This window comes from Solea solea, chromosome 5, assembly GCF_958295425.1.
Source record: "Solea solea chromosome 5, fSolSol10.1, whole genome shotgun sequence".
Taxonomy (NCBI): Eukaryota; Metazoa; Chordata; class Actinopteri; order Pleuronectiformes; family Soleidae; genus Solea; species Solea solea.
The window spans coordinates 26,824,970-26,852,312 of NC_081138.1; the positions used below are offsets into that span (position 1 = coordinate 26,824,970).

Sequence of the window (27,343 nt, forward strand, 5' to 3'; positions counted from 1 at the left end):
TGTCCGCAGAGGACCTGCGGGGTTGGTGCAGAGTAGAGTAATTCCAGCTCTCTTTAAAACAACTTCTCTGCACGGAATCCGTCCTGCAGTTTGGCACTTGGAGTCCGCGTCCAGCTCTGCTTTATCCCGGGATAGTGACGCACGGTTGTCGCTTCTTCCACACCGACACTGACCGGCGGGATTCCAGCGCTGTGAGGATTTATTTCAGGGTGAAGAAAGACAGAAAGAAGAGGGGATTTACGGAGCAGGGGAGTTCGCCATCGAGCTCCAGGAGAAACTGTGTAAAAGTGTCGGTGTTTGTGATTTTTGTTGCTCTTCTCTCCGTGAATGTGGACCGACACGTTCGCTCTGACTATGGTTCGTGGATCGTGTGCGGGATCTCCACGGTGTTGGGCAGTTGACGGATTGGCATAAGAGTTGTGGCTTAATTGAGTTGGCGACAGCAGGTCACTGAGCAGTGACTGTGTGGAGCCGTCTCTCTTTCTCCAGACGCATGACTGAGAATCACTCTCTAATGCTGCAGGACAGACAGAAAACGGTGAGCACCGGGCGCGCATGCTGCGCGCACCGTGCACAAACCTCGAGCATTGCGCGACGAGTTTAAATCGATGTGGCATCTTTGGAGATCCCCACGGGACCGACAGGACTCATCCAAAACTGTCTAGGCTGTCGTATGTTCAAGTCGAAACGCTCAGGTCTCGTACGGCGACTCTGGAGAAGCCGTCTGGTCACCGAGAGCGACGGGCGGGATGGAAGCAGAAGAGGTGAGGGAGCGCGGAACGGTCCGTGTGGCAGACACTCGGGGAAGCTCCACAGACACGAGCAGCGGTCAGTGGCGCACACTGACGCGGCTCCGGGACTCACAGGAGAGGCTGGAGACGTGACGGAGTGCGCGGAGCGGGGGGAGGAGGCGGAGGATGACCGCGGTGCCATGTGCGTCCTGGAGCACAGAGGTTACAGGCCGGGACAGGAGGGCGACAGGAGTACGGTGACGTGTTGTTTGTTTGGGGAATGGGATCTCCGACCGCGGAGCCCTTATTGGGCCCCGAGGAAAGACGGAGGGGGGCCTTGTCAGTGCGCAACGAGGCACGCTGGTCTGGAGGACGAGGTGGCCATCACTGCTCATGTGTTTTTGAAAAGGCTCAAGGAGAAATCTCTAGAGGCTTTAGCCAAGGCTGTCGACGCCAAAGGAGGGTTACCTAGCGAGTGCGTCATGGTGCCGAGCACCGAGTTGCGGCTCGGGGCTCATCACGTCTCTCCACAGTTTCTGCTGTGTAAGCTGTACCGCTGGAGCGACCTGCCGGTCTCTGCCCAACTCAAGTCACTGTGCCACTGCCAGAGCTTCGGCGCAGTGGACAGCGCCAAGGTGTGCGGCAACCCCTACCACTACAGCCGCTTATGTGAGCCAGGTAAGGACATGTGGCCCTAAAATCTGACAGCTTTACCATTAGATAGATACAAATATGAAAAATTGACAAATTCCGCATCATTTACCTTTAAACATCACACATCTCATATGGTGGAAGCTCGGGGTTTAAGTCAGCTGTTGTTTTTCTTGGTGTTAAAAGACAGTTGGCATCCAAAATGCTTGCATCGCTGCCCTTTCCCTCTTTCATTTTCTTCATTTTTTTTTATTATTTTGTATTAATATAAAGCACTTGAGATCAACCATCTCATGTTCAGGTTGGCATTAACACATTAAACACATCACAACAGCAAATGTTGTATAAAACTTATAAAAAAGGGACAATTAACTATTCACCAGACAGAGGATGATGAGGTGAAGTGAGAAAAACTGACTTTATACAACATGACACTGTAGTTAAAGAAGCACTCAAGTGTTGACATTGATGTCATTGAATGCATCAGTGAAACAGCTCAGAATGTCATCGACTCTACAACGTCTTCAAGCTTTTATTTAATCGACCATTTCTTTTAAAAATGTCCTCTCCACATTCCAAACTCATTACACACACACACGTTTAAATTTGTTTAAAACTTTGCTGCTTTTCCCACATCATCCAATTCAGGCTCGCTCTCAAGTTGCACTTAGGCTCTCTTTTTTTCTCTGACAAGGAGGTCCTCCTCTTGTTATTTAGGTGAAGGAGTGCCGATAATATACAGTTTGCTTAGCGCTGGCGCCAGACTGACTCGCTGGCTATCTGACTGACTGAGGACTCCGGCAATTACTGACTCTGCTCTTAAAGGGGCCGCAGCCACAAACCCATGTCCACTTTGGACTGGAGACTATTCCTACAGGAGCAGTAGAAACAGCAGTTTTTTAGTGAACTTCTAACACAGAAGAGTTTGTGTTAGTGAAAACTATTTTGTCTTGATATAAAACACTGATTCTGAGTTTGAGTTGTGATGGTGAACTTTTTACTTGACAAAAAAAACAAAGAAACCAATCAAACTCAAGCTAAACTTAAAGCAACAGTGTGTGAAGTTTGGCAATTATTCTGCCCCAGTTTGGTCTTTGTGAACAAAAATGATGTAACGTTGTTTTTAAGCTGTATCAATCCGTGTATCACTCGTTTGTACATGATACTACACCACTTGGTTTGAAAAAAAAAATGCTTTTGTATAATTCTTGTGAATATTTTGGGAGTAATTATTTGTAAATAACTTCAATATAATATAATAAAATAAAATATAATCATCAATTACGTCACCAAACTGAATGGGTCATTTACAGTACAGCAGACAGCCCATGGCCAAGTGGACTTGTGACTGGAGGGTAGCTGGTTCGAGTCCCTGCCAGGTCAAAAAAGGGCTGGGGTGTCCCTGCTCAGTGGCTGTTTCTAGTAGAGGTTGGGTTAAATGCAGAGAAGGAATTTCCCCTGTGGGAATGATAAAGGGCTAATTTATTAATATCTTTTATCGGGTGTTGCACTTTGTAGACGGTCCCTGCGCTCTGCAGCACTGATGACTGCACATAGAGATCGATGTAGTTGCTCCAGCTCGAAAAGGCGAAATGTCGTAGCTTGTTGTCTACGTTGCTATGATTCAAAATATGTGTTTCAACAATGTTGCGTTTAGATGTTATTGATCGCAGAAGTTCAAATCTGTGAATATGTTTCTAACTCTACTTAACTCTCAACCTTTTGGTCATGTGACTTGCGTTAGATGGAAGAAATAGAACTGGATGAAGCAGGAAATGCTCTTTATCTGTTTTTTAACTTTTAGTTTCATTTTGAAAAAACAAATGATGCACGGATCAAGCAAAACTATCAGACCTGACTGAGGGAGTGTTTGTGTGTATACAACGGCAGCACCAAACAGAACAACCACATGTTTTGTGCAGTAAAATTCAATTCTGAAACTTGATGTTGGTGCTTCTCTGTGTTTGTTTGTCATATCATCTTACTTACCTTAACAACTCATCGTGTGGAGCTGGTTGGCTAAATCTGAATTGTGTGTGAACTCATTTTGAAAATGGTTTGAATGACTGAGAATTGCACAGGCAAAAAATAAATACTACTAATACAATAATGTAATTATATAATTCTAACTCCCAATAAACTGACATACAAATACCAAAAACAACAAATAGTTCCTGCACAAAGACTCCATTAATTGACAGTTATGCAATAATATCAGTGGAATTCACTGTATAGGTTAGGACGGGCTATTAAATTGACCCTACATGGAAATATTAAAAGGGTCTTATGTGAATTATAGGGCTGGGAGATAATTAAATACCAAGAAGCAGAGAAAGCACTCAGAATGCAAACCTCAGTTTCCCACAAGTTAACAACTTTTAACACACTCTTTGGTTACATACACACAAATATAATAACCTCCCTGGCAGATTTAATGATAGCAATTCACTTTTCTTTAATCGCAGTGTAAGAAAAGTTAAACATATACAGTATAAAAATACAGTGTTAATGCACATTTAAGTACATACAAACTTCACCACATATGTGTGAAGTGTTTCTTTGTTACAATTGTTCTGCTCATAAAGTCATTTAAAACCACATTTTATTTGGGGGGGGGGGTTTCCAACTTAAACTCAGGATAATGGTCAACGTCAGCTGATCAATTATTTCCATGATCCTTTGCCTGGTTTAAAATGGTCATTGTGGTCGTCCAGCTCTAATGTGAAGTTAAAATCTCTGTTACTTTGTCACAAGTGATGCAGAAACAGGTTTAACGCTTTGACTGAAGAGGAAACACACATTGAAAGAGGATTTACATTTTTACTAAGGACAGAAACATTGCTGTAGCAAATCTATTTGTTTATTACCCAAAACCCACATTTGTTTCCATAGTGACGCGTTTTTTTTCACCACATCAGTGACACATGTGTCATCTTCTGATCATGTGACAGCCGGGAACTACTGTGTATTTTAGTAGTAACACAATATAACAGACGAGGCAGTGAATACGTTTTTCACACCTGCAGCTGTTAGTGTTACTGTAAGTCCAAAGGTTATTTATAATTTCACATTGTAAGTTTTTACCAAGCAACTCTTTCTTCTCCTGTTACGTTTAGTGTTTTTGACGAATCACCAGTAGTGATGTAAGGAAAAAATGACTTTCAAGAATGACTGCTATACAAATACACCAAAACCAGAGAAGAATTCGTTGAGCATACGCACATGGCATGTGAGCCGTGTGTATTTTTAAATAAAGCCTTATTTGAATAAAGGTACATTACAATTTATGCAATCACAGAAAAACACAAGAAGAGGAAGTTACGGCGAAGAGAAGTTACAGTTAATGCAAATTAAAAAAGGGCTGCCAAAAATAAAACACCAATATGATAATAAGAAAGCAGAGTCATGCAGACTTGTTTTCATGTGGACAGCGACTGCATTTTCTAGTTTCGTCTACATTTTGTCAAAAACGCACAGTATATTCTGTTGAGACTGTTGTATCACCAAAAGAGAAGCAGTCCACAAGTATTTGAAGCAACATTTTAAGAAATTTTGGTGGAAAAATACCTATTTTGTCATTTTCTGACACCTATTATACATCTGCAATTGTGATTTAATTCAATTCAATATGTAAATATACTGTGATGCAATTATTTTTAAGCAAGAGCTTAAAAATGTTACTTTTCTTTCATTTTTAACAGTCAAAGTAGAAAAATCTTAAATAACAATAGAAAAAGCATTACAAAATAAATTGATTCAGCCTGAGTGTGTAGGGGGTTATGTTAAAAACAAGGACAGGGATTAAAAGCAAGAGTCAGTGAAATAAAGTCAAAAAATAATAATGATAATACTACTACTACTAATAATAATAATAATAATAACAATAAAACAAGATGAGCAAAATGCCTGTTTTTTTAGTTGTTTTGTAAAAGACCTGCAGGAGTAAAGTGACCACAACTGTGGAGGGAGAGTTTTCCACAGTTTGTTGCCGATGGTGTTATAAGGACATTCTCGTCTAATTAAAGGTATCATGCATTTTTTTTTTAATTTAAAGAATATCTATGAGGATAAAAATCATCTTTTCCTATCGCTCTAACCAGGAGTTTTTGGTGCCCAAACTGAACCACATTCATCGCACTCATTTCTGTTTAAAAGCGGTTAAAACACTATAATGATGCGACGCACATTCCTTCACAAACAGAATGAGAATGCTGCTGAGGCGTGTGGGAATGTCATTTTTAAGGATTATAAGGTTGTTTCTGCGTGAGGCGTGATTGGTCCGTTTGTTTTGAGTCGGGTGATAATTTAGGATGAAGAACAACACGGCCTTTAATTTACCCTTCTTTTTTTCTTTTTTTTTTTTGCATTTCTAGAATCACCTCCTCCTCCGTACTCGCTGTCCCGCTCAGATGAACACAAGCCACTGGGTGAGTTTGGAAAATCAGCTCCCTCATTACAAAACCAGCCCCTGACACGGAGGGTGGCGCCAGCATCGTATTTTTAGCCTGGAAACACAGATTAACCGTGAAAATGTATCTGTACTGAAAGTGACGCCGAATGTAGTCGGGCTTTATTGAGTACCCGCCGCCCATTCTGACGACGACAGTTAATAACAGAGGATCTCCATTTGTGCAAAAAGGGACTGTGTTGTAGGGTTTTAATCAATAGTTGTCTCCCACCTATCGCCTTCCACCTGTCCACATCAAACATATTTTTAATTGTGTGAAACTCTCTTTTTCTTCTGCTTATGTTTGTGTTTTTTTTTCTTCTCTGACCAGACTCAACTCTGTCTTACACTGAAACTGTGCCCCCCCTCCTCTCCAGTCCGCCTCACATCATGCCAAGAGACTACACAGGTGAGTCACATGCATGCAAATGAGTGAACGTGTGAATGTGATCATGAACCCTGTGACCAGGCTTGTGGTAAGTTTTCAGACTGAAAGGTGAAAGGTGTTAATGCCCATGTAATATTTCAGAAGTATAAATGGAGGAGAAGTTTTGAGTTGTGTGTGTGTGTGTGTGTGAGAGGCGAAGTAAATGCCAGAATTCCCAAACCTTGAAATGATGATCTTGTCAAATGTCTTGTTTGGTCTACAAACAAAAATTATTAAGTTGTGATGATTTCTTTGTTATACGGAGCAAAGAAAAAAGAATCGAGGAATTTCTTATTTACGGTTAATCGCGAAAGATCAATAGTTAATCACAAGTTATGAACTTGAACTTCACGGTTCAGTTTGTTTTCCATTACTATAGTACCTCCTCAACGTGGGCGGAGTCATCATAGCACGGTTGCATGAAAGTGTTGTGACTTTGTTTTACACGCGACACACACAAACTAGTTGTTTTTGGTGTAACTGAATCATTAGAATCAGTTCATTTTAAACGATTTGTTAAGAACTACGGAGCACAGACAAAAATATGCCAGACTCCTCTGTTAAATATTGAGATTTTTGACATTACCTTGCTAAATGTTAATAAATATAACGTTTTCAGGATTTTTAAGTCTTTTTAACTGATCTACAGTTCGGCATTGTTAGGTTTGATTCTTGTGTTGGACGTCGCGCTCATGACTCTTCCAGTGACGACACTCTGACCAATCAGTGGCCAGCTTGCTTGGAACCTCGTTTATGTTCGGAGCAAAGAAAATGAAGAAAATACTGACATTTAAGAAACTTAAACAATCGGAAATCTTGTTTTAATCATGAAAAAAGCTTCAAACCGATTAATCGATTATCAAAATAGCTGTCGATTTATAATCAATTCATCGATTAATAGTTTCAGCTCTACATCATAGTCATAGTTTTGCCACATCAACTTAATTTTTATTTAATTAACGTCTCGTTTTTTCGTCATATTATATATTTGTGCTTGGTTCAGTATGCGTGTGGATAGGGCTTTCAAACACGGGTGTCATGTGGACGACGGGAGAGTCTGGAGCAGGATTTATCCGTTTTCAAACAAAACAAAGTAGTGTGGCTGTAGCCTCAGGGACACCCACACTCACGAGTGTAAACACACAGCGTGCGTCCCCCCTTTGAGTGTCCACATAAATGAGTGAATTACATTCACTCATGTTATTATGTTGTGCTTTCCTTCCTATTTTCAAAGACAGCCAAAAACTTCACTGCATAAAGCTTCCATTGTCAGGGAGGCATGGAGGCTCCGTGGGGGTCTGGCTGGGTTCTCTCACTATCTATACGACACAGCAGTGTAGCTTTTCTCCCTCCCTCTCTCTCTCTCTCTCTCCCTCCCTCCCTTCTCTCTTTCGCTCACTTACTTTCTCTTTGCCTACGTTTTCTCTGCAAAAAAAAAGGAAAAAGAAAATTCTCTGGGATGAAGCTGCAATAAGATCCCTGTGCATACTCCCAATTCCCTTTGCCTGTGAAACCACCCATCCCCCTCTTTCCCTCTTTCTTCCCTCAAATCCCTCCATTCCTCTCGGCAATTGAGCAGTGGAAAGAGACTGGCATTTTGGGGGCGGGGGGAGCCGAGCGGCTCTGATGAGGCGGAGGTGTAGAGTTTTGTGTGCCTGTGTATACGGTGGTGGCGGGGTGGGGTGCAGGCTGTGGGCTGAGGGCTGAGTTTAGACAGGAAACAGCCCCCTCTAGATGATGAAACTGGAGCTTTATTTGTTTACGTGCCGGGGTCGGGTGGAGAGGTCCTTGCAGCGTTAAAAGAAACCCACAAACCCACTCGGATCGAGCCTCCCCGGGCTTCACTTGTGGATGGTGTTGAAAGGTGAACGGACACCTTTTAAGTCTGCGTTTGTGTTGTCACTGCGTCGCAGAGCCGTCAGAGTCCTCAGAGTGAGAGACTGCAGTAATTCCATTGAGAGTTTTTACGAGTTTTTGTTTGTACTTTGAGTCCCGAGGTTTGAAGTTTGTGTTGCCATGTAGGTTTAATGGCAGAGCTGCAGGCGGCATTTCAGAAATACTGGAATCACGAGCCTTTGCCAATGCATACGTCACCAGTTTGGGAAGATTTTCTATGTTTTCCTTTATTCAGTGAGCTGTTTTAGTTTTGATTTCAAATCAAAGTGAAGCGTAAATACTGATCCTGTGTTCTTCTCTGAAATAAATGCTAAAAAACAACAATTTAAACTCCCATCAAAGCATGAAAATGCTGCATGGTTGTGTTGTGTATGTCCTGTGGAAAAGCTGTAGGCAAGCGTTTAGAAATACTGGGATCACATGTCCTGCCAATGCACACATTACCAGTCTGGGAAAAATGTCCATGTTTTCCTTATTCACTGAGCTGCTCAGTCGTAATATCGACTCTACATGAACAATACAAAGCCTTCATCATGCTTCTTCTCAGTGACAAACGCTGAAAACTCCATAAATCTTTAATTCTTTGAGGCTGAAAGGGCAACATTTACACAGTGAGTTTGGGTCCTAGTTGAACGTATACTGTTTATGTGTCGTGCAATAGTAATTTGACTCTCAGCCGCATTATCTGGGTGGGTTATCCAGTCAATTTCAGTCGGACTAACATGCTTTTAACATGTATTTCTGTTTCAGTCGGCTTAATTTGAGAACACTGTCTAAATGTTGTCATTGACAAAATGAGGACAACATGGTGGCATTTTTCATCCAAAATCATCAGAATCTGTTCAGTCAAGGTCAATAGTCACAAGCTTAATGGGCTGTGAGGTAGTGAGAGGACACATGTGTGGAAGTGGAGCTGTTTTTATGAATGATCTGGAGTGTGAGGGTAAATCTCTCTCTCTCTCGCGCTCTCTCTGTATGTGTTTGTGTGTATATATATATGTATATACTTGTGTTTGTTACCTCTTAAGGGCTTTTACTGACATAATTACTGACCTTGTCCGGGCCAGTAGACCTCATGGAGACCAAAACCTGGTCCTAATGAGGCAGAACCTCATTTCTGAGGAACTGGGTAATTTAAGGGCTATGACTTGGAATTGTGGTTAGGTAAAGGTTAGGGATAAAGGCTTTTTGGGCTGTCCAAAAGACTGGAAATCAACGCAGAGTCCTTAAAAGGATAAACCTGTGTGTGTGTGCGTGTCTCTGTGTGTGTGTGTGTGTGTGTGTGTGTGTGTGTGTGTGTGGTCTCTGATCCCCCTGCCCCCACACCAGAACACTGGAGCTGAGAAGTCGAGTTCAGGCCAAGAGCGCCGGCAGGAGCGAGACTTGGCTTAAACAACAGTAGCCAAAAAATCTGCATGAAGCCTTTGTTTTTCCTTTTCGACATGTTTCAAAGCAACACTTTCTGTGGAGTGACAGGAAATGAACCTAAAGTTTCTTTTTAATATATAGAATAAAATTGACGCTGCTCAGATCTTTAAATTAGCCTTAAGGTGATACTTGCTCATCATCTACAGCCTGTTTTTTTTTTCTATACAGCAAATAGATGCACTACTGAGTGTGTGCTGCGGTGCGTGAGCATCTCTCTTTGATGAATTTAAAGCAAACTTGTTTACCTTAGCTTTAAGAGGAAAAAAAGCAGCACATGTGGTCCATACATACCACTGCTCCGGGCTCTATTATCACACACTGTAAACGGCTCTGCTTTGTAAAGGGGAAACATCTTCTGGAAGTTAAGCAGACTAATATCTGCTGAGAGCATCCCTGTATGATTCCGACAAAATATAACATTCACGTTTGTGTGTGTCTGTGTGTGTGTGTGTGTGTGTGTGACGGGGAGAGAGACAGGGAGGAATTTCTGTCTGACTCAGTGATAAGATCGTCTCAGTGCTCACATAGGGGTGCTATCAGAACATGCACGCACACACACACACTCCAACTTGTTTGTATATCCTAGTGAGGACATAATGCATTCCCGAGCCCCTTACCCTAACCTTCACTCTTTCCTTAAACCCAATTCTAGCCCTAAAACCAGGTCCTGCCCCTGAAAAAGGCCTTTAAAGATGTGGGGCCCAGACAAAATGTCCCCTAAAAAGATAGGTTTAGACATTTACATGTACAGACACACACACACACATCCTTGTTTTACTGCGTCGTGGACCCGTTATTATCGTGCTTATCCTTTACCATCACAATGGAATACCTCAAGCATCACAGGCGATTAACAACATTCCCATTACCAGTGATTGTCATGAATTGGATGGAAAATAAACAAAGAGAAAAACAACAACATCCTGGAGCTCAGTGACAATGCCACTGTGGTTAATATTGTGTAACTTTGTACCACTTTTTCGACGGATGACATAAAGACTGAGTCATCCCGCAAGTTAGAAGGAAGTAAAGTTCACCACAAACATTAACGGCTCGCGGCCGTTACGAGCAATGCACGTCATTGTCTTGTAAATGATGCAGCAATTCGCAGGGAAAAAAAAGGGAGCGACAGTTGCGTGGGTAGAACAGGTTGACTTCCATGGGACACTTTATAATGTGTCCCATGGAAGTCGATGCAGATAAAAGCATCAAACATGAAGAAGAAATGACCGTGCTCAGTCAACCGGGTCCTGTGTTCCCGCTCATGCTGGAAAACATTTAATCATATTAAAGAAATGTAGATTTATTTTAGATATCTTAATAGTGTTTCATTTTAGGTTATATCGTTTTATCTTGTGGTTGAAGATTGCACATCTGCACAACTGTTTTAGGGTGCATTCAACCCTTTTAGTTGGGTGTGCACTGTCCACACCCAACGCACTCTTTGCGCACGGTTCCAAAATCTGGGCTCTGGGTCTACCAGGGCCTTAAAGCCCTATGAAGGCATGGGCCGGCCCTGTGTTTGGCCTTAGATCCATTTTGTCTCGGCTCATCATTAGACAGAGACAGATTATAGATGTTATGTTGTGAAAATGGAGGACACAAGCAAGAGAAACTGTCCTCCTGAGTGGACAGCCACAACAGCAAAAGCATCTGAAAAGTGGTGTGTGGACGTATTTTTGGGTTCTGCATCGTTAATGACTGCGGACTTACCTGTGAGCGCCACCCAAATGAAGCGGCGGTGCAGGTACCACAGGCGAGCAATAAGAGTAAAGACAAATAACGTTGTCATAACAAGACTTTTGAAAAATGTAGTACCTCAAAGGAGTGACAAGTACTGGTACATATATTCATCGTAAGGGTTTGATAGTCCAGAGCAAAATGCCAAAGAGTTTGCGGCGGTTTTGTCACATGACATCATTGTTATTGTCGGACGTTCGTCCACCTTGTCGTCATTAGGTCCTGGCTTTTGAACATGTGGAAACGAGAAAAGCAATAATACTTAGTGGACATTAGTGTGGCCTGGATGCAGGGAAGTAAGACAAGAAGACTGTTCCCTCTCTGCCCTCGCTAATCAAATTTTGGTGGCTTGTTTGCCTAAGCAGAGCAAGGTATCAGCCAAACATCCTGTCTCAAAAGCCCTGTCTGCACTCGCTGCAGCATTAACCCTATGAATCGGCCCTTTGACTGATGGGGCACGGCCCAGGAATGTTGGGAAATGGGGAAGGTGAGGGGGAGTATAGGGTCTCAGAGTGAAAGAGGCGGGGAGGGGGGGGGCGAGGGGGTCTGACTCTGGAGAGTGACATCTGATACGTGTTTGAACATATCGCTGTTAATACTTAAGAAACGCGGAGCTGAGCCGACATTCTTGGAAGTTTAGGGGGGAGAGGGGGCGGGTTTTTGGGAGTCTGCGACTGCTGCATCGTGCTGTTTCAGTGAGTTTAGCTCGGAGAGTGTTGAAGCTTTCCAGGTCAGTCCAGGTTGATGCAGTTGGACAAGGATGTGTAAACCGTCCACTCAGACTGCACGGCTCTAAAGTAAAGATTTGACTCGCAGAAGTATGCATTTTGAATGAGGTGCCTTTGCAGACGAGTGGAATTGGTTGCAATGGTGTGTTGAGTCGTGAGATGTAAAAAACTGTCCAAAGACCAAATGTAAACACCCACATTCTCCTGCGTCCAGGGAGAATCTATCTGTCTCTGTCTGGACGGGTCCTCTCAGGGACTTGAACCTCCAGCCTGTTTGCTGGCACACGTACAACACTTGCTCCTATGCCTGACTGAGACACATTAGACTATGGAATTCAACATCAAGTGCTGGCCCATTAACCATTTGCCATTTCCTCAAATATTTTCCATCACGGTTCCTTTCTTTTTCTTTTTTTTTTCTTCACGTCATGTCGGGTACGCAGTGCACATGCAACTCACTCAGTTCTTTTATGTCTTTTAAGTAGTTTTCTTTGCCTTTTAGTTGAAATGTCAGTGTGTTCACACTGTTATGACAACACTGTTACCTAGAGATTACATTTATTTACATTTTTTTGCAAAAACAAATGCACTCTGAAGAATGATGTTACATTTTCTGTTAAGATTATAAAAATCTAGGCTGAATGCAAGTGTGTTAAAACTATTGTTACAAACCTGTTTCCTTCAATTTACACATGTATATACAACTAATTTGCAAAAGCAAAAGCACTTTTAAGGATGATATTATGTTCCCTATTTGTGTAATGAGGAAGACTACAGTATTATTTATTGTTGTTAGTTTAAAGTGTGTCATGTATTTACTGTATTGTAACAGTAGCTAATTTTCCTGTGATCCACATGACACCATCACAGCTCTAAAATATTTTAGTGATCATTTATATCATGTCTGAAAGAACCAAACACACATCATAAAGAAAAAATGAACAGTTTGTTGTATGTTTGTGTCTTGTTAGCCTTTCTGAATAAATACATTTTAAAAGTCAACTCACTAGCAGGTTAAGGTCTTGTTTAACAAACTGACCTGCAGTGATATTAAGTCAACAACGCGATTGTAAACATTGAATAGTCTGTTTGTTCAAAGCTCCTCTCAAATAGTTAATATAGACACATTACTGACGTGCTTAAGGCACATATTTGTTGATTTACTAATTGATTGATTGAGTTATCTGTATTATTTTGGTATTTGTTTACTGGATTTAGCGGGATCAGTGAATGAACTCGCTTCCTCAGATGTTCAGGAATGCCAGATGGAGCGTTGTGCCGCTCTTTGTGAGAATGTGTACGTTGAAATGCAGCTGGACACAAACGTGTTTACAGACTCACAGATGCAGAAGCATGTTTCAGACATTTACACCTTGACGCTTCAAACTGTAGTAGCAGACCTCCGCCATGTGTTACACATCAGTAGAGATAATAATTATTAAGTTAAGTTTGACTTTTTTTGTTAACTTTCCCTCTCCTCAGTGTCGTCACTTCCTTTTTTGTTGTTGTTGTTTTGTTGCAGCTTGTTTTTGCTGGATGATGTCGGTATTCTTCATGATCCGGAATGAAAGAATGTCCACATTTTAGTCCATATTGTTAGTGGTTGTCAGTGTCGGTCGTTTGCTGCTTTTTTCTGCTTATTGTCCTCATTTGCTTTGTCTTTCTAGCTCTTATTTGCTCCCTCGCTCTTTCAGTCCATGTTGTCAGGCCATCACAATTTAAAATAAGGTTTAAATTACAGGACTGGCTGTGGCTTTCCGTTGTTCCCTCAGAGTTTTTGCCAGCTCGCAATTTGGCTTTTAATGGAATGCTGCCATGCTGCTGAGCCTAAAGATTCTTTGCAGATGTCGACAGGCTCCGACTCTGTGAAGTGTAGGAAACTGTCGCCGGTGCTGTGAGCTCAGTCGGAGCACAGCGCTGGATTAAGACTAAAGTTTATTTGAGGAGAGGAGTTTTCAAGAGATGTAGCTGTCTGTTAGCGAGGGCAATCAAGTCACTACTTGTGTGAAGATAGATAGAGTTGTATACACGCACTAGTTTCCAATTCATTTACTGAATGAAGTGTGTCTGCCTCCCCTCCACTTTCAGCTTGTTAGTATTTGGCAGTTTCAGGTTAACATGCCAATTGAAAGCATATCAAACGCCATCGACATTATGTATTATGTACAGTATTCTTCTTTGTATTAGATTCTTCCCTTATTTCTTCCCAGTGAACTCAGGCCAGCTCTGGTCCAATAAAATATTAAATATAAGGAAAATGCCGCTCCATACCAATGAGTAATGTTCCCCAATAATGGGACAGCTTACATTTAGTGGTCTTACATTCCACCGCCACGGAATCCGCTTGCGTTTCAGTCTATTTCGGATCCACCACAATAAAATAAACCTCTACCATGGTCGCTATGTTTGTTGATGTCTGTAACATGGTTCTCTGCACTGCCCTCTAGAGGAAGTATTGCATAAATGTCCATACCTATGCAAAAGACGCACAGTAGGATAGTGATGGAGATAACATGTGTGACGGATGGACGTCAAATGGGCCTTTAGTTTGGCTCTGAGAAATTTGATTCAGTAATTGTTCGTGTATTTTAAAGATTATTTTAAAAGTTTTACTTGGGCTAATACTCTACTTGTAGGGTTGTGTCGTAAAAGGCAAATGAGCTGTTTTCTGATAAAGATGAAAACGCCTGCCTGCTTTTCCCAACAGGAGCTTTTTTGCAGACAAACATAGAAATAAAAAATAAATATGGTTGGATTCACATTCACATGGTCACCATATCCACTGGTGCCACTGAATGTCAGGTTGTGTTGCAAATGAAATCAGGAAGGAGATGAAAAATGTAAGAAGGCAAAATTGCATGAATGGCAATTGGTAAATAGTGCTTATACACTGCTTGTTATTGTTATGTAGAGGGATTGTGCATTGTAATGCCCTGTTCCATATCAGCATGTCTCACACTCAAATTAAGTTTCAGAAAGAATTTCATAATTTCAGCCTTTCATTGTGGAAACGAATGAATGTGTTCCGCCAGTGAAAGTGAGTAATGATGTTGTGGAGAGTGAAGGCCATATAGTCAAATCATGTGAGGGTCAATGAGAGACTTGTCAACTTGACCCCTGACTGGCTGAAAGGGGGGGGGGAGGAAGTGTCGAGGAAAAGGGCCTGTCCAGGAATGTGTTGGGAGGGGAGTCTTGTCAGCTCTGCTTCTCTGTGTCTGCTTTTGTCTTTAACTTCACTCTGAAATTATCTTTCTTTAAGACACTTGCAAAGGGCTGTCCCAAACGGTTTTTTTTACAGTCAATCTAATCATTATGATCATCTAATCTACTGATTCTAATCTACTTTTTGGATTATTTTCAACCATTTTGGTAGCATGTTAAACTCACCTTCCCTTCCAAGTGTGTTGTAGAGCCTGTAGCCTTCAGTTAGCATCAAAACTCAAAGAACAGAAGGCCATATATCATAGTTTATCTTTTTATTTAATATTAATGCTTCAAACCACAGACTCACTACCTAACATTAGGTGGAAGAGTTGTATGTGCCAAGCCTGTCCCTTTAAGGAGACAAGGTAGTTAGCTGAGGAATTCTAAGGAAATTCAGTATGCTTAACTCATTAGCTTCAGCGCGTTCGCACGTGTGCTTCAGTTCATTCCTCCATGTTTGTCACGTACAGAACAGAAAAAGGGAAGTGTATGTTCTCCACTGTTGACAATGACATAGCAAATATGCCTGGACTGACAAGCTACAGTTCAAAGCTAGAGATTAGAGAGATAAAATAGCAGCATTTAACTTGTTTCATTGGTACATTAACAGTAAAACGTGTTAGTTTTGAAAGTTTCCGTCTGGCTTTTGATATTATTTTCTTCTTCATGAGTGAATAGCAGACACCGGAAGCTATACTGCCCCCAGCACTGCAAATCAGACATGATTACTTTACACTTTTAGAGGAAGTTCAAATTAAACTTCCCACTTATATCTGCACTTGTTATAACAAAAAAAAATCAAAAATCTAAGATGTAATAGAAACACAAAATTCAAAAGGATTTTCACCAGGACAGAGTAGGTTGTGTTCAGTACATCAATAACCACTAGAACTGCTGCAAAGCAGACATTTTTACTGTTTAGTTTTAGAGTCATTTCAAATTTGCGCATTTTATCAAATAAAACAAAAATTTGAGATGTAATAAAAAACACTTCTGCAGTTTCAAATAAAAATGTAGGTGGTTTTATTTATTAAAATGATAGTAATAACAATAACATGATTATATGAAAATTCCACATCAAAATTGGTTCATATCAATGTTGTCGATGGTGTCAACTAACAGTAGAAGCCCTCGTCATTTGAGCAAAAATAAAGGACAGTTATTCTCAATGATGCCTTTGTTTGTGTGTCTGGGAGTGTGTGTGTGTGTGTAGGTACAACATGTCATTACTGTAATTATTGAAAAATGCAACCATATGTATAGATACTTCATGTATACAGTTAATGTAAAACAACACAGGGTCGGCTGAAGAAAGGACTAATCCCCTTTTCAGAAACAGTCAAAGGATTATCTCATCGTAATCGAGCAAAGCTATTTCCAGTGCACTCTGACGCTTTGATGTGCATGTTTTCACCACTCGCTGTCACAATTTAAGTACTGTATGAATGAGCATGATTACATCAGCCAGAGTTGGGAAGAGCACCAATCGATCAAAGAAACCTGCGTAAACACTGTTGCTACAACAGTGAGATAGTGACTTGAGATAGACGCTCCGCCATAAATCACCTCATGCTGCAGCCGCTGTGACACGTTAATGTCCTTTTTTAAAGTATAATTTAGTCGTCAGTCCCAACCTCATCCTGCATAGTTGGTAAAGATACATGAGTAACAGTTAAAACTGTTGCACTGGAACTTGAGTCACTGCAAGAAAGTCAAAATCGAGGCCACCAATAGTGACACGATCGGCCAACTATTTCAGTCCACCTCAACGGTAGTGTGTAACTTTTAAATGTAAACAAATGTCTGTTAGTCACATTCACACAATTGTGAAATGAGTTCACACAATGCTGATTAAACCTACCAGCTCCACACGACTCTCTCTCTCTGTTTATCAATATAGTGGTGTTAAATCCTGTGTTGCCCAGCAACAATCTCATGCTGCACACATGAAGGGATTTGTTTTATGGCACAACAGCAACATTGCACTCGTAAAGTGAGACGGAGTATGACAGTATGACAAGAACAATCCACGAAAAGCCAATTCTACTGCTCAAAATCCTACTTATTTAGAAGTTTGAGGCTAAAATGCTTGTCGTCTCCACCCGCCCGTGCTGCCACTGTGTACACACACACACACACACATGCTCCCTCTGCCAGGTCTGATAGTATTGCTTGACATGTTACATCGTTTTGCTTCATGAACAAAAAACATCAACAATATTCTCCAAAAGTTAACTTTTCTTAAAAAAACTTCTGCTCAGATACCTGAATCTCAGATAGGGATTATATAAAACATTTTTAAAATATGCGTCAGAATTAGTGACAATGGTGAGACTGCAGATAAAAAGGCACACGTTGGCTAGTTAGGTAAAAGAGCTGTAGAAACATGGCAGTGCAAGATGGCAGCCTCTGTAACACAAGGCCAAAAGTATGTTATAAAAGGCTTATTCTTTAACAATTGTCATTTTAAAGTGATTTTATAGCTATACAAACATACTCATGGGTAGTCTCTTCAAATTGTGCCATTAACCCGACCTTTAAAGAGCTTGTTTTTCCCCCTAGGTCTGCATTTGTGCACCACAGCAGCTTGTGGTACTGTTGCATTTACTTGGAGAAAATGTATAAATAGATTTGAACTTGATACCAAATGTACAACCTGGGATGTCAAGGTTGTTGTGCAAAGAAAAAAGAAACCAGACTGCATCAGACACAGTTATACACGTTTTAAAAACAGCTGAAGAGGAGTAAACGGATGTGTCACTTTGCAAAAGCTTAACTATTCATTCATACATACATCTAACATGTACTGTATGTATTTTTTTTTAATTTTTGTTGGATTAACACAATAATATGTTGTTTTTAATGTCATATAAACTCCTGAGTAATTAATGAACCGTTAAAGAGAAATTGCCAGTGGGGAAACTTTAACACTCGCTCAGCCAGACAGTAGTTTGACGACATCACATGGTCACAATCAGCTCCCAATCATGTAACATGAACTGGTGAGTCAGCAGCAGACGTTTGCGTGTATAGGGCTGGTCATGTGTGTTTGTGTGTGTTTACATGTTTGCGAGTGAGAGCCACATTGTGTTTGATTGTAAAGGCCCATGTCTGGCGATAACGCCACGCTCTGATGGCAGAGATAGTCAAGACGCCAGCTTAAATGTGGCTTGCCGGATTGAAGTTGCCCTGTAATGATAGTTGTCTCAAACAACACTGGACCTACCATTTGTTGCTAGGGAGGGGTGTGTTTTTTTGTTGTTTTTTTCTTTTATTCCCCCATATTTTTTGTTTTCATTTTCTACTTTACTTTGGGAGGAAATTTGACGCCGTAGAACGAAAACAAATCATCTTCGAGGCGACGGAGACTACAGTGGTCAGTCGCTGATTTCTCTCCTCCCTGCTCGTCCCCCCTGCCTCCCCCCCTCGCTGCCTCCCCTCTATCCCCATCCTAACCACCTCTTTCAGCACAGTGGAAGAGTCTAATAACTGGAGGGGAATCTAATCCTTGGCACTGGATGAAACGGACGACAGTCTCCCACCCTCCCTCTCTTTCTCACAGTCTCTTTCTCTCTCTTCATTTTTTCCATGGATGCTGGTTATGCTTGGCAGGTTCTCTCTCCCCCTCTCTCTCTCTCTTTCCCTCTCTTTCTCTCCCGCTCATTTTCACTTTCCCTCGTTCACTGTTTTTCTTTTCACTCTCTTCCTCCTCTTTGTTTCACTCTGTGCAGGTTAAGCTCGGCAGGAGGAAGTTTGAAATCTATAATTTAGGAATTGTTTTCAAGCTGAGAGTTAGATGAGTCAGCAGCCTGAAGTCTTTAACATCCACCCTCGTGTGGATTCATTTTGCCCCTTCCTTTTTTTTGTTTAATTCACACAAATAGGACTCCTGTAGATGACTGAGAACACTCATACTTTCTGCACGTAGGTTTTTTATTAGAATTAATCTCACAAATGTGACTTTTGTAGTTGGCAATCTGCTCTTTGTTAGGGGATAAACTGAACTCATAATGAGGACCAGTATCCGCCCGATATAGGTCAAAAAGAAAAATACAATACGCTCCATAAACTCCATCAGGGATTTGTAAAGAGAGACCATCACCATCATGTGACAGACATCACCACAGTTGTTTTATTAACTGTTTACAGGGGCTAAATGACTGAGTTTTGGGCTGATATCAATATTGGTATATTGCTATTATTATGTCACCAATGTGATGTATTACCTTTTAATAGTTATCCCCCTCTGTCCACTGGCTGTATCTCTTGACATGAGACTTCTTTCAGTCTTTTAATTTAATTGCACGTGTACACGCTCTTTCAAAAAACCTCATTTCTTAAACTGGGGATTCTTTGTTCCAACTGTGGTTGTTTCATGTGCTTTCAAGTCAGAATGTGTTGAAAACATTACTGTGCACAACAAAGTCATTTTGTCTTGTAGCATCAGACCCACTGGAACAAAAAAAGTGGTGCTTGTGAACAGGTTTACAGTACTTTTATAAATAAGAATAATAATAATATAGGTTTCTACATGGACAGCAACTAACCATTACAACTCACTACCATATTACAAACTAATAATCGTATATATATATATATATATATATATAATCACGTGAAGCACAGTGTCGTTGATGACCACTGATTTTATTTAGACCAAAAAACTAGTCAAAAAAATCTGTACAGTATATGCTGTAGATAATTATGATTTATTTACAGCAGTTTTTTTGCGACTTAGGTCGTGTTTTTGGACTCATTTGTCTGTCTCTGAGTCGTGAGCAGCACAATTCACTAGGTTATCGTCAGATATCGGTTAAGACTGGCCTGGGTGAACCCAATCGGGTCTGCCAGTTCTTTGATTTCACTCTGCAGACACGTCTGGCAAGGACTGGCGCCGTTTTGGCCAACTTCAGAATCTCCCGCAAAAGGGAACCAATCGCAAACCCTGAAGAGGCATTAGAGGCGGGGTTAACGCAATCACAACAGCAAAGTAATGTATAGTAAACGCATCAAACTCTCACGAGAGAGCGTCAGTTTTGATATTCCTTCTTGTCATCAACGCCTTCTGACGTTACTTCCTGTGTCCCACCGACTCCTTTTCATTGGCTGTTGGCATCATGTGTTTGCAGTTGGGTCAGTTATCAGCGCACACACTACCCAGTTGCATCCAGAGAAAAAATTCCATCATGTTTGATTTACTGCGACTGAGGTTCGGGTCGGCTCTGTTACCCTCACCCACTAACAGATTCCTGTGCCAACCCGTCATGCCCACACTAGTGCCGACTGGTGCAGACTCTGCCCTGCTGTGAATCGTGGGTAAAATTGGGCAAAATATCTTGTCGTGTGTCTCCAGCTTTAGGCGACTTGATCCACGGACCTCCTCCGTTACTAACAATGTTACAAGCCATCACTCCTAGAAGACTCCACGTTTTCAGTCGCTCTACATTTGTCATCGGCGTCATTGGTCTGAATGGTTGTAGGTCGACTCAATTGCGCACAGAGGCATTTTCATCTACGGTCACGCCTCTTGAAAGTGGGAGGTGACTACGCCCTTTCCAGGTGTGAGCCAGACTAAAGTCCAAAGTAAGGAATTCTTAGATTTTGATGGTGATCTGGATACTGTTTGGAAAATTGAAAGCATTTGCAGAGATCTGTGCCTTTTTTTGACTCCACCTTATCTTCACACCTGAGGAAAAACAGCGGCGAGGTGCGTCAGACATTTTGGTGAGATTGGCACTAAAAGACAGTGATGTTGAAATGGAATAACAAAGACTACTTATCTAATTGGTAAACAGGCCTCTTAAATGGTGCTCGGCTTAAATGCTTGCAGGGTGCTGTAATTGCTGCCAGCCTTCACGTTCAGATGTACTCGTGCACTCGCACAGTCTCACACACGCACGCACGGTTTCTTCCACTTCCTCCTCTTGAACATAAACATGCTGATAACCTCCAGTTTGAACCCGTCTCTACAAATTCCATTGAAGAAATCCGTTGCCCACTCGCTCCTTCCTCCTCCTCCTCTTCTTCCTCCTCCCCCCCTCACTCCCTGATCGCTCTCACACAAGCTCATTATACCTTGAGCTGGATGATAGCCAGGCTGAGCGTGATGACACTAAGGACTGTGCCAGAAACATTTAATGTGACATGTTGTTCAACTCAGGCTGTCAAACACGGGTGGAAATCATGATGGAGTGTTTTTCACTTCAAAGCGTATCAGTCAGGCTGCATTGGAAAAAGAAATCAACCAGAAGACTGTGGTGCTAACACTGAATCTGAGGCTCACAACAGAAATACTGTAAAGCAGACGACATAAATAAGTGGAAAAAAAGTCACATAACACGCAACATAGAAATGAATAGCTCCAAATATAATTTCTAAAAGAGCAAACGTGTTTTCTCAGTGCAGTGAATTCTCAATGCATCGTAAAACTTAAAAGGCAGCATTGATATCTACATCCTTCGCCGCGTCGTTCATTATGTGAGAAATTAAAGTGCACGTCGTCGGCTAAAACAAAACAAAACCCTCCCCAAAAAGTTCCAGTTTGTTTAATGTCGTCTTTGGGATTTAATCTGATCATGAGCTCATAAAGTCTCCCTGTGTTTCCCCCAGACGTGTTTGTGTTGCCTTATTACAGGGAAGAGCACAGCTTGTAAAAGTGTGTGTGTACATGTGTATGAGGGAGAGAGCGATGGAGAGAGAGAGGGGGGGGGAGAGAGAGAGAGAGAGAGGGGGGGGGGGGAGAGAGAGAGAGAGACCCTGCTAACAGAGCAGCCTGCTCTCTTATTGAAGAGCTGTAAAAACTCCAGATCGCAGGAGTTGCCAGCCTGGAATTCACTAATGACACACGTGGGCCTCAGATGAGAAGTGCAGTTGTGTGTGTGTGTGTTATTATCATGCTGTTTGGTTCAGAAGGCCCAATTTGTGTTTGTATGTGCACATGGGCCCCTATCTCATCATCTACTTTCTGTGTGTGTGTGAGTGAGAGAACTTGCATTGAGGTCTAAAAAAGAAAAAGCATAAAAAAACTATCTTTGTGGGGACATTTTGTCTGGGCACCACCACTTAAAGGTGCTTTCTCAGGGTTACGGTTAGAATTGGGTTTAGGTTATGGTTAAGTTTAGGGTAAGGGGCTAGGAAAATAGTAAAGGCTATAGTTAAGTTTTGTTTAGGCTGTCCAAATAATCAGCATCCTAAAAAGAAGCATTGTGCATGTGTGTGTGTGTGTATGTGTGTTATTATCATACTGTTTGGTTCAGAAGGCCCAATTTGTGTTTGTATGTGCACATGGGCCTCAATCTCATCATCTATTTTCTGTGTGTGTGGGTTAGGGTTAGGGTTAGGGTGTGCTCTAAATAATGTAAAAAAAAAAAAATATCTTTGTGGGGACATCACAACTTTGTGCTTAGTGCTTTTTCAGGGACCTGGTTTTAGGGTTAGGGTTAGAAATGGGTTTAAGTTTGGGGTAAGGGACGAGGGAATGCATTCCTTAAAAAAAAAAACAAGTTTGTGTGTGTGTGTGTGTGTGTGTGTCTTTTGTGAAGAAAAAACTTGTAAAACATAGGAAGTGAGAACATTTTGATGAGGTATCTAGTTGATGATGAGATGATTAGGGTTAGGCTAACCAGGTTAGGGTAAGCCTTAGGGTTGGTCATTAACAGGTTATAGTAAAGGTTTGGTGTACCGCTTTGTTTAAGCTGTCCAAATAATTAGCATCCTAAGAAGAATCGCTGCGCAAAAGTGTGCGTCTGCTTGTCTCCTCCCCCTCCCCCGCCTCCTCCCATCACCCGTGCCTCCCCACGCTCTTCCCGTACAACCGACCGACCGACCGTCCCATCCAACTGTGTCTCCCTGAAATGAAAATGGCCGCTGTGCAAACACAGCACACCTAACCCTAATCTCAGTCCTGGTTTCACCCAAAAGCAGCTTGTTAATGGAAGAAGAGCCACGGCTGTTCTGGCCCCTGGTGGATGGAGAGGGGGGTGAATATGAAAGGAATGGGGCCACAGGCACATGGGTCTTTAAATCCTCTGTGTCAATAGAGTCTCTGGAGCAAAATAATGGCATCACTCTGTGTGGGAGTTAATGTGAGCTGATAGCATGAAGGCTGGGGGGTCAAGGGTTCATGGGCTTGCGCGAGGTTGACAGAGAGCTGAATGCTTTCCACCTCCCCCCCCCCCGACCCCCAACCTCCCCCTCGTTCTACTGCCTCGTCTCTAACTCCTCTTAAACTCTGGCGCTGAAGGAGTGTGATGGAGGGAGACGGGGAGGGATGTCAGTGAAGGAAGCAGGGGTGATCGCTGTTGACAGTTTTTAGCCCCCTTTTCAAAATACACAGACTGGGCGGATGATAAATTGAAGGGGAAATAGTGTGAGTGAGGAAACACTGTTTTTGCAGATCATCGTCTCATAAGGAAAAAAACACATGAGGTCAGTGAGACGCAGTGCAGAGCTTGTGAATAATGTGATTCATAATAGTGGAGAGCGATAATCTGACGGCATATGGACATCCAGAAAGAAAGTCTTTGCAGGTGTGATAGGAAACGGTAATCTGCACCAGAACACAGGAAGAATACATAAGGCGCTGTTACATTAAACAGTTGTAGCACGACTCCATGGTATCAACCCACATTCTTAATATCAGCTCAGCTCGTTTGTTCTGAACCTCACCAGAGCAGGTACCAAAAAAAGCACCGTGTACCAGTTACTAATCACTAATGTAAAAGCAAAAAATAGAGTAGAGTAGAGTCGAGCCAAACCGAGCTGCGCTAGAACTGTATAATGGAAAAGTGCCAGCAGTCCTGGATATTCATTAACCTTCTTTGTCCATTAGTCTATATTACAGGGATCACAAGGTAAAAGGAGGTCAAAGGTTGCGTAAGAAATGAAAAACTTTCACAGATTTCTAACTTCTATTTAGGCTTTTGAGGATTGCACACACAACTAGAGGTGGGTTTTAAACTTAAAACCATCGTAACTGTGTATTTACATGCTCATGGGAAGAAATCTGTGGTCCGTCAACTTAAGTGTGTTCATGGACGTATGTATGCTGCACATTCCAACACCAGCAGAAATGTTTCTTTGCCTGACTTGTTATCACGTTAAATAATATGTCCTTACTAATACAGTACAGCTGTATCTCTCTCTGTGTGCAAATAACATGCATATATCATCACAATCAATCTGTCCTCCTCGGTGGTTCTTTGTGGATGAAAATGAACGCTTTATAATTGACTTTATTACTTAGGATTAACATGCAAATCATCAAAAAAAAGGGTTAGGGTTTTTAACTTGGATGGGTGTTGTTTGTCGTGTAGTGTATAGACGTTCTAAAAAAAAACACACGAGCGACACAACTCTAGACAGAAAGTCTGGAGTTCGGGTTGGTCGAGGTCGACGTTTTCCTCCTCCTCCTTTTACGACCGATGCAAACAAGAGAAACTTGTCGAGTGTGCAGACGGACCATTTTCACACGTACAGTGTCAGCGTGTAAATCATCGCAGGTGATAATAAAACACAACAACATTTCTGAAAATTGTTGGGTGTATCACGGAGCTTTCACGGAGTAGGAAGTAGGGAAAGACACATCCTTGTGTTCATTACAAATTGCTTTGTGTTATCAAACACCTTTAACGTGGTCGTAAGTGCTTTGCAATAATTCAACAACACGTATTATGGTGTAGTTTCCATTGTGCAAACACACTTTGAGATTGTAACACATACAATTGCACAATAGAAGCCAAAACGAACAAAATGAACCTATTTTATTGCAATAATTATCAATATCCACTGATTTAAATGGTAATGTTTTTGGCCCAGCCCTTCCTTAAATTCAGTAATTTATAAATACAACATTATAAAAGCACTGTTTTTCAAGGCATTGGCTGCTAATAAAAACACATTTAAGTCGCCCCAGTAATGATGCTCACACCTCAAAAGTCATGACACATCCAGCCTCCACTACACGATGGTACATTAGTTGTTTGTAATTGAAAACACTGGTAATGATATCAGTCAATCTGGCGCTTGTATTACTTGGTCAGAGGCCAAAATCTGATTCTGTGTTATCGTCCACCCCTAGTGAAAACAGAGAAAAAAAACCTAAGTGAGCATAAAGACTTCCTCTCCCATCCTCCCTTCCTCCTTCCCCTTAACATAACATTATTCTCCTCCCTTCAGGAGGAATTACTGTTGTGAGAAAAATTAGCACACTTACTAATGCAAACACCTCCTCTCTCCCCCCTCAGACACTGGTACCTCCCTCGGCTCCTCGACCTCTGGCGGACATCGCTCTCACTGGTGCAGCGTTGCTTACTGGGAGCAGCGCACTCGCGTGGGCCGCCTCTATCCAGCCTACGAGCCCTCGCTCAGCATCTTCTATGACCTACCTCAGGGCACGGGCCTCTGCCTCGGCCAGCTCCACGCCAACGCCTACCACAGTCGCCGCGACGACCCGGGCAGCCACAGCGCGTCGGGCCTCCACGGACATCCCATTCACGGAGACGGCGGGAACAGCAGCAGCGGCAGTGGCAGCGGCGGCGTGCAACAGATACGCAGCAGAATCGGCTTCGGGATCGTGTTGAGCCGCGAGCCGGACGGCGTGTGGGTGTACAACCGCAGCCAGCACCCGGTGTTTGTCCACTCGCCCACTCTGGACCCACCCAGTGCTCGGGGGCTGAGCGTGAAGAGGGTGATGCCCGGCTTCTCCCTCAAAGTGTTTGACTATGAACGCTCCAGCTGGATGGCCGAGCATGACGTGAAGCCGGAGAGCCAGGAGGGGCCCTGGGACCCCCACAGTGTTCGTATTAGTTTTGCTAAAGGATGGGGCCCGTGTTACTCCAGACAATTCATCACCTCCTGTCCCTGCTGGCTGGAGGTGCTACTCAACAACCACAGATAGCACACACACACACACACAGGCTACATCCATACTACTACATTTTCATTCTCTGCCCTGCAGTTGTTTAATTAGTTTCAGAGAGTCTTACTAAAGCCAAACAATCAGGGTAAAGTCAAGTATATTTTAATAGACAAACAATGAAATGAAAGAACCAATCAGGATTGTTTCTGACAATCCCCCTTTTTAGTTTTAAAACTAAAATGGAGCTTTTTTTTAACCCTTCTATGACCATTTTCGCCGACAGGATTTGAACTCCTTGACCGTTTGTGATATCTAGAAAATTCCAAAACTATGGACTAGCGAACGACAGGACGTCCAATCACAGACAAGATTCACCAGCGCGTCGCGCGTTTGTGACGTCAGCTTCTCAGTACCATGACTGTTAAATGGATGAGTAACTGCCAGATATTGAAAGTGAAAGTTACCTTGGAAAAAGGAGCAGAAGCACTCACTCATTGAACATTTTTTGACAATTCTTCAACCATGAAATCAGAAGAAATCATTATCTTGATGGTCATAAAAGGGTTAAAAACTCTAAAGAGGAATGAATGCCATTTCAAAGGAAAATGGGAGTAGTATAAATGTAGCCCAACACACACACACACACACACACGAGGTTCCCAGACACAGTATCCTAATTGTAATCTACCTAGATTTAATATAAAATTTATATATTATATAAAATATATTATACATGTAAATACTTGAGTCATTTTTACAATGCAATTATTTATGTATAGTATAATGTGTATATGGACAAAATTAAAAGAAGAAAAAAAAAGGAACAAGAATATGCACTTTTGATTCTATATATGCATTACAGATTCTCGGGTGTCATTTTTTGCAGATGTAAACTGTTGAAAATCACACACAAAGCTGGGTTGTGTTCTCTCGATCTGAGGAATTCCATCGACATGTATGCCATACACACATTCTGAATAAAGTATTTGTATTAAAACGTAGGTGGCTGTGGTCGTCTCCAGTGCTTTGATGGGGGTTCTTTGGAGAATTATGAAGTTAATGGGCTTTTCAGTGCTGGTTTAATCAAATGTAATGGACAGCTATAACAGTGGTGTTGATTTTTATTCTCTTCTGTCACCACCAAACTGTTCATTTGTGTGGAAACTTTCGTACGCGCAACTTTAAAAGCAACTTATCACATCGCAAAACGACGGCAGTTAAAAAGTAACTGAG

At 41.9% G+C, this 27,343-nt stretch overlaps 1 protein-coding gene across 1 annotated transcript; it reads left to right on the top strand.

The window, feature by feature from the left end:
* Positions 1-22: 22 nt before the first annotated feature.
* LOC131459700 (mothers against decapentaplegic homolog 6-like) lies at positions 23-27,111 on the top strand. Its single transcript, XM_058629757.1, has 4 exons — positions 23-1,409; positions 5,756-5,809; positions 6,161-6,238; positions 25,497-27,111. The coding sequence occupies exons 1-4, from the start codon at positions 674-676 to the stop codon at positions 26,147-26,149; spliced, it is 1,521 nt and encodes a 506-aa protein (XP_058485740.1). The 5' UTR covers positions 23-673; the 3' UTR covers positions 26,150-27,111.
* Positions 27,112-27,343: the final 232 nt, after the last annotated feature.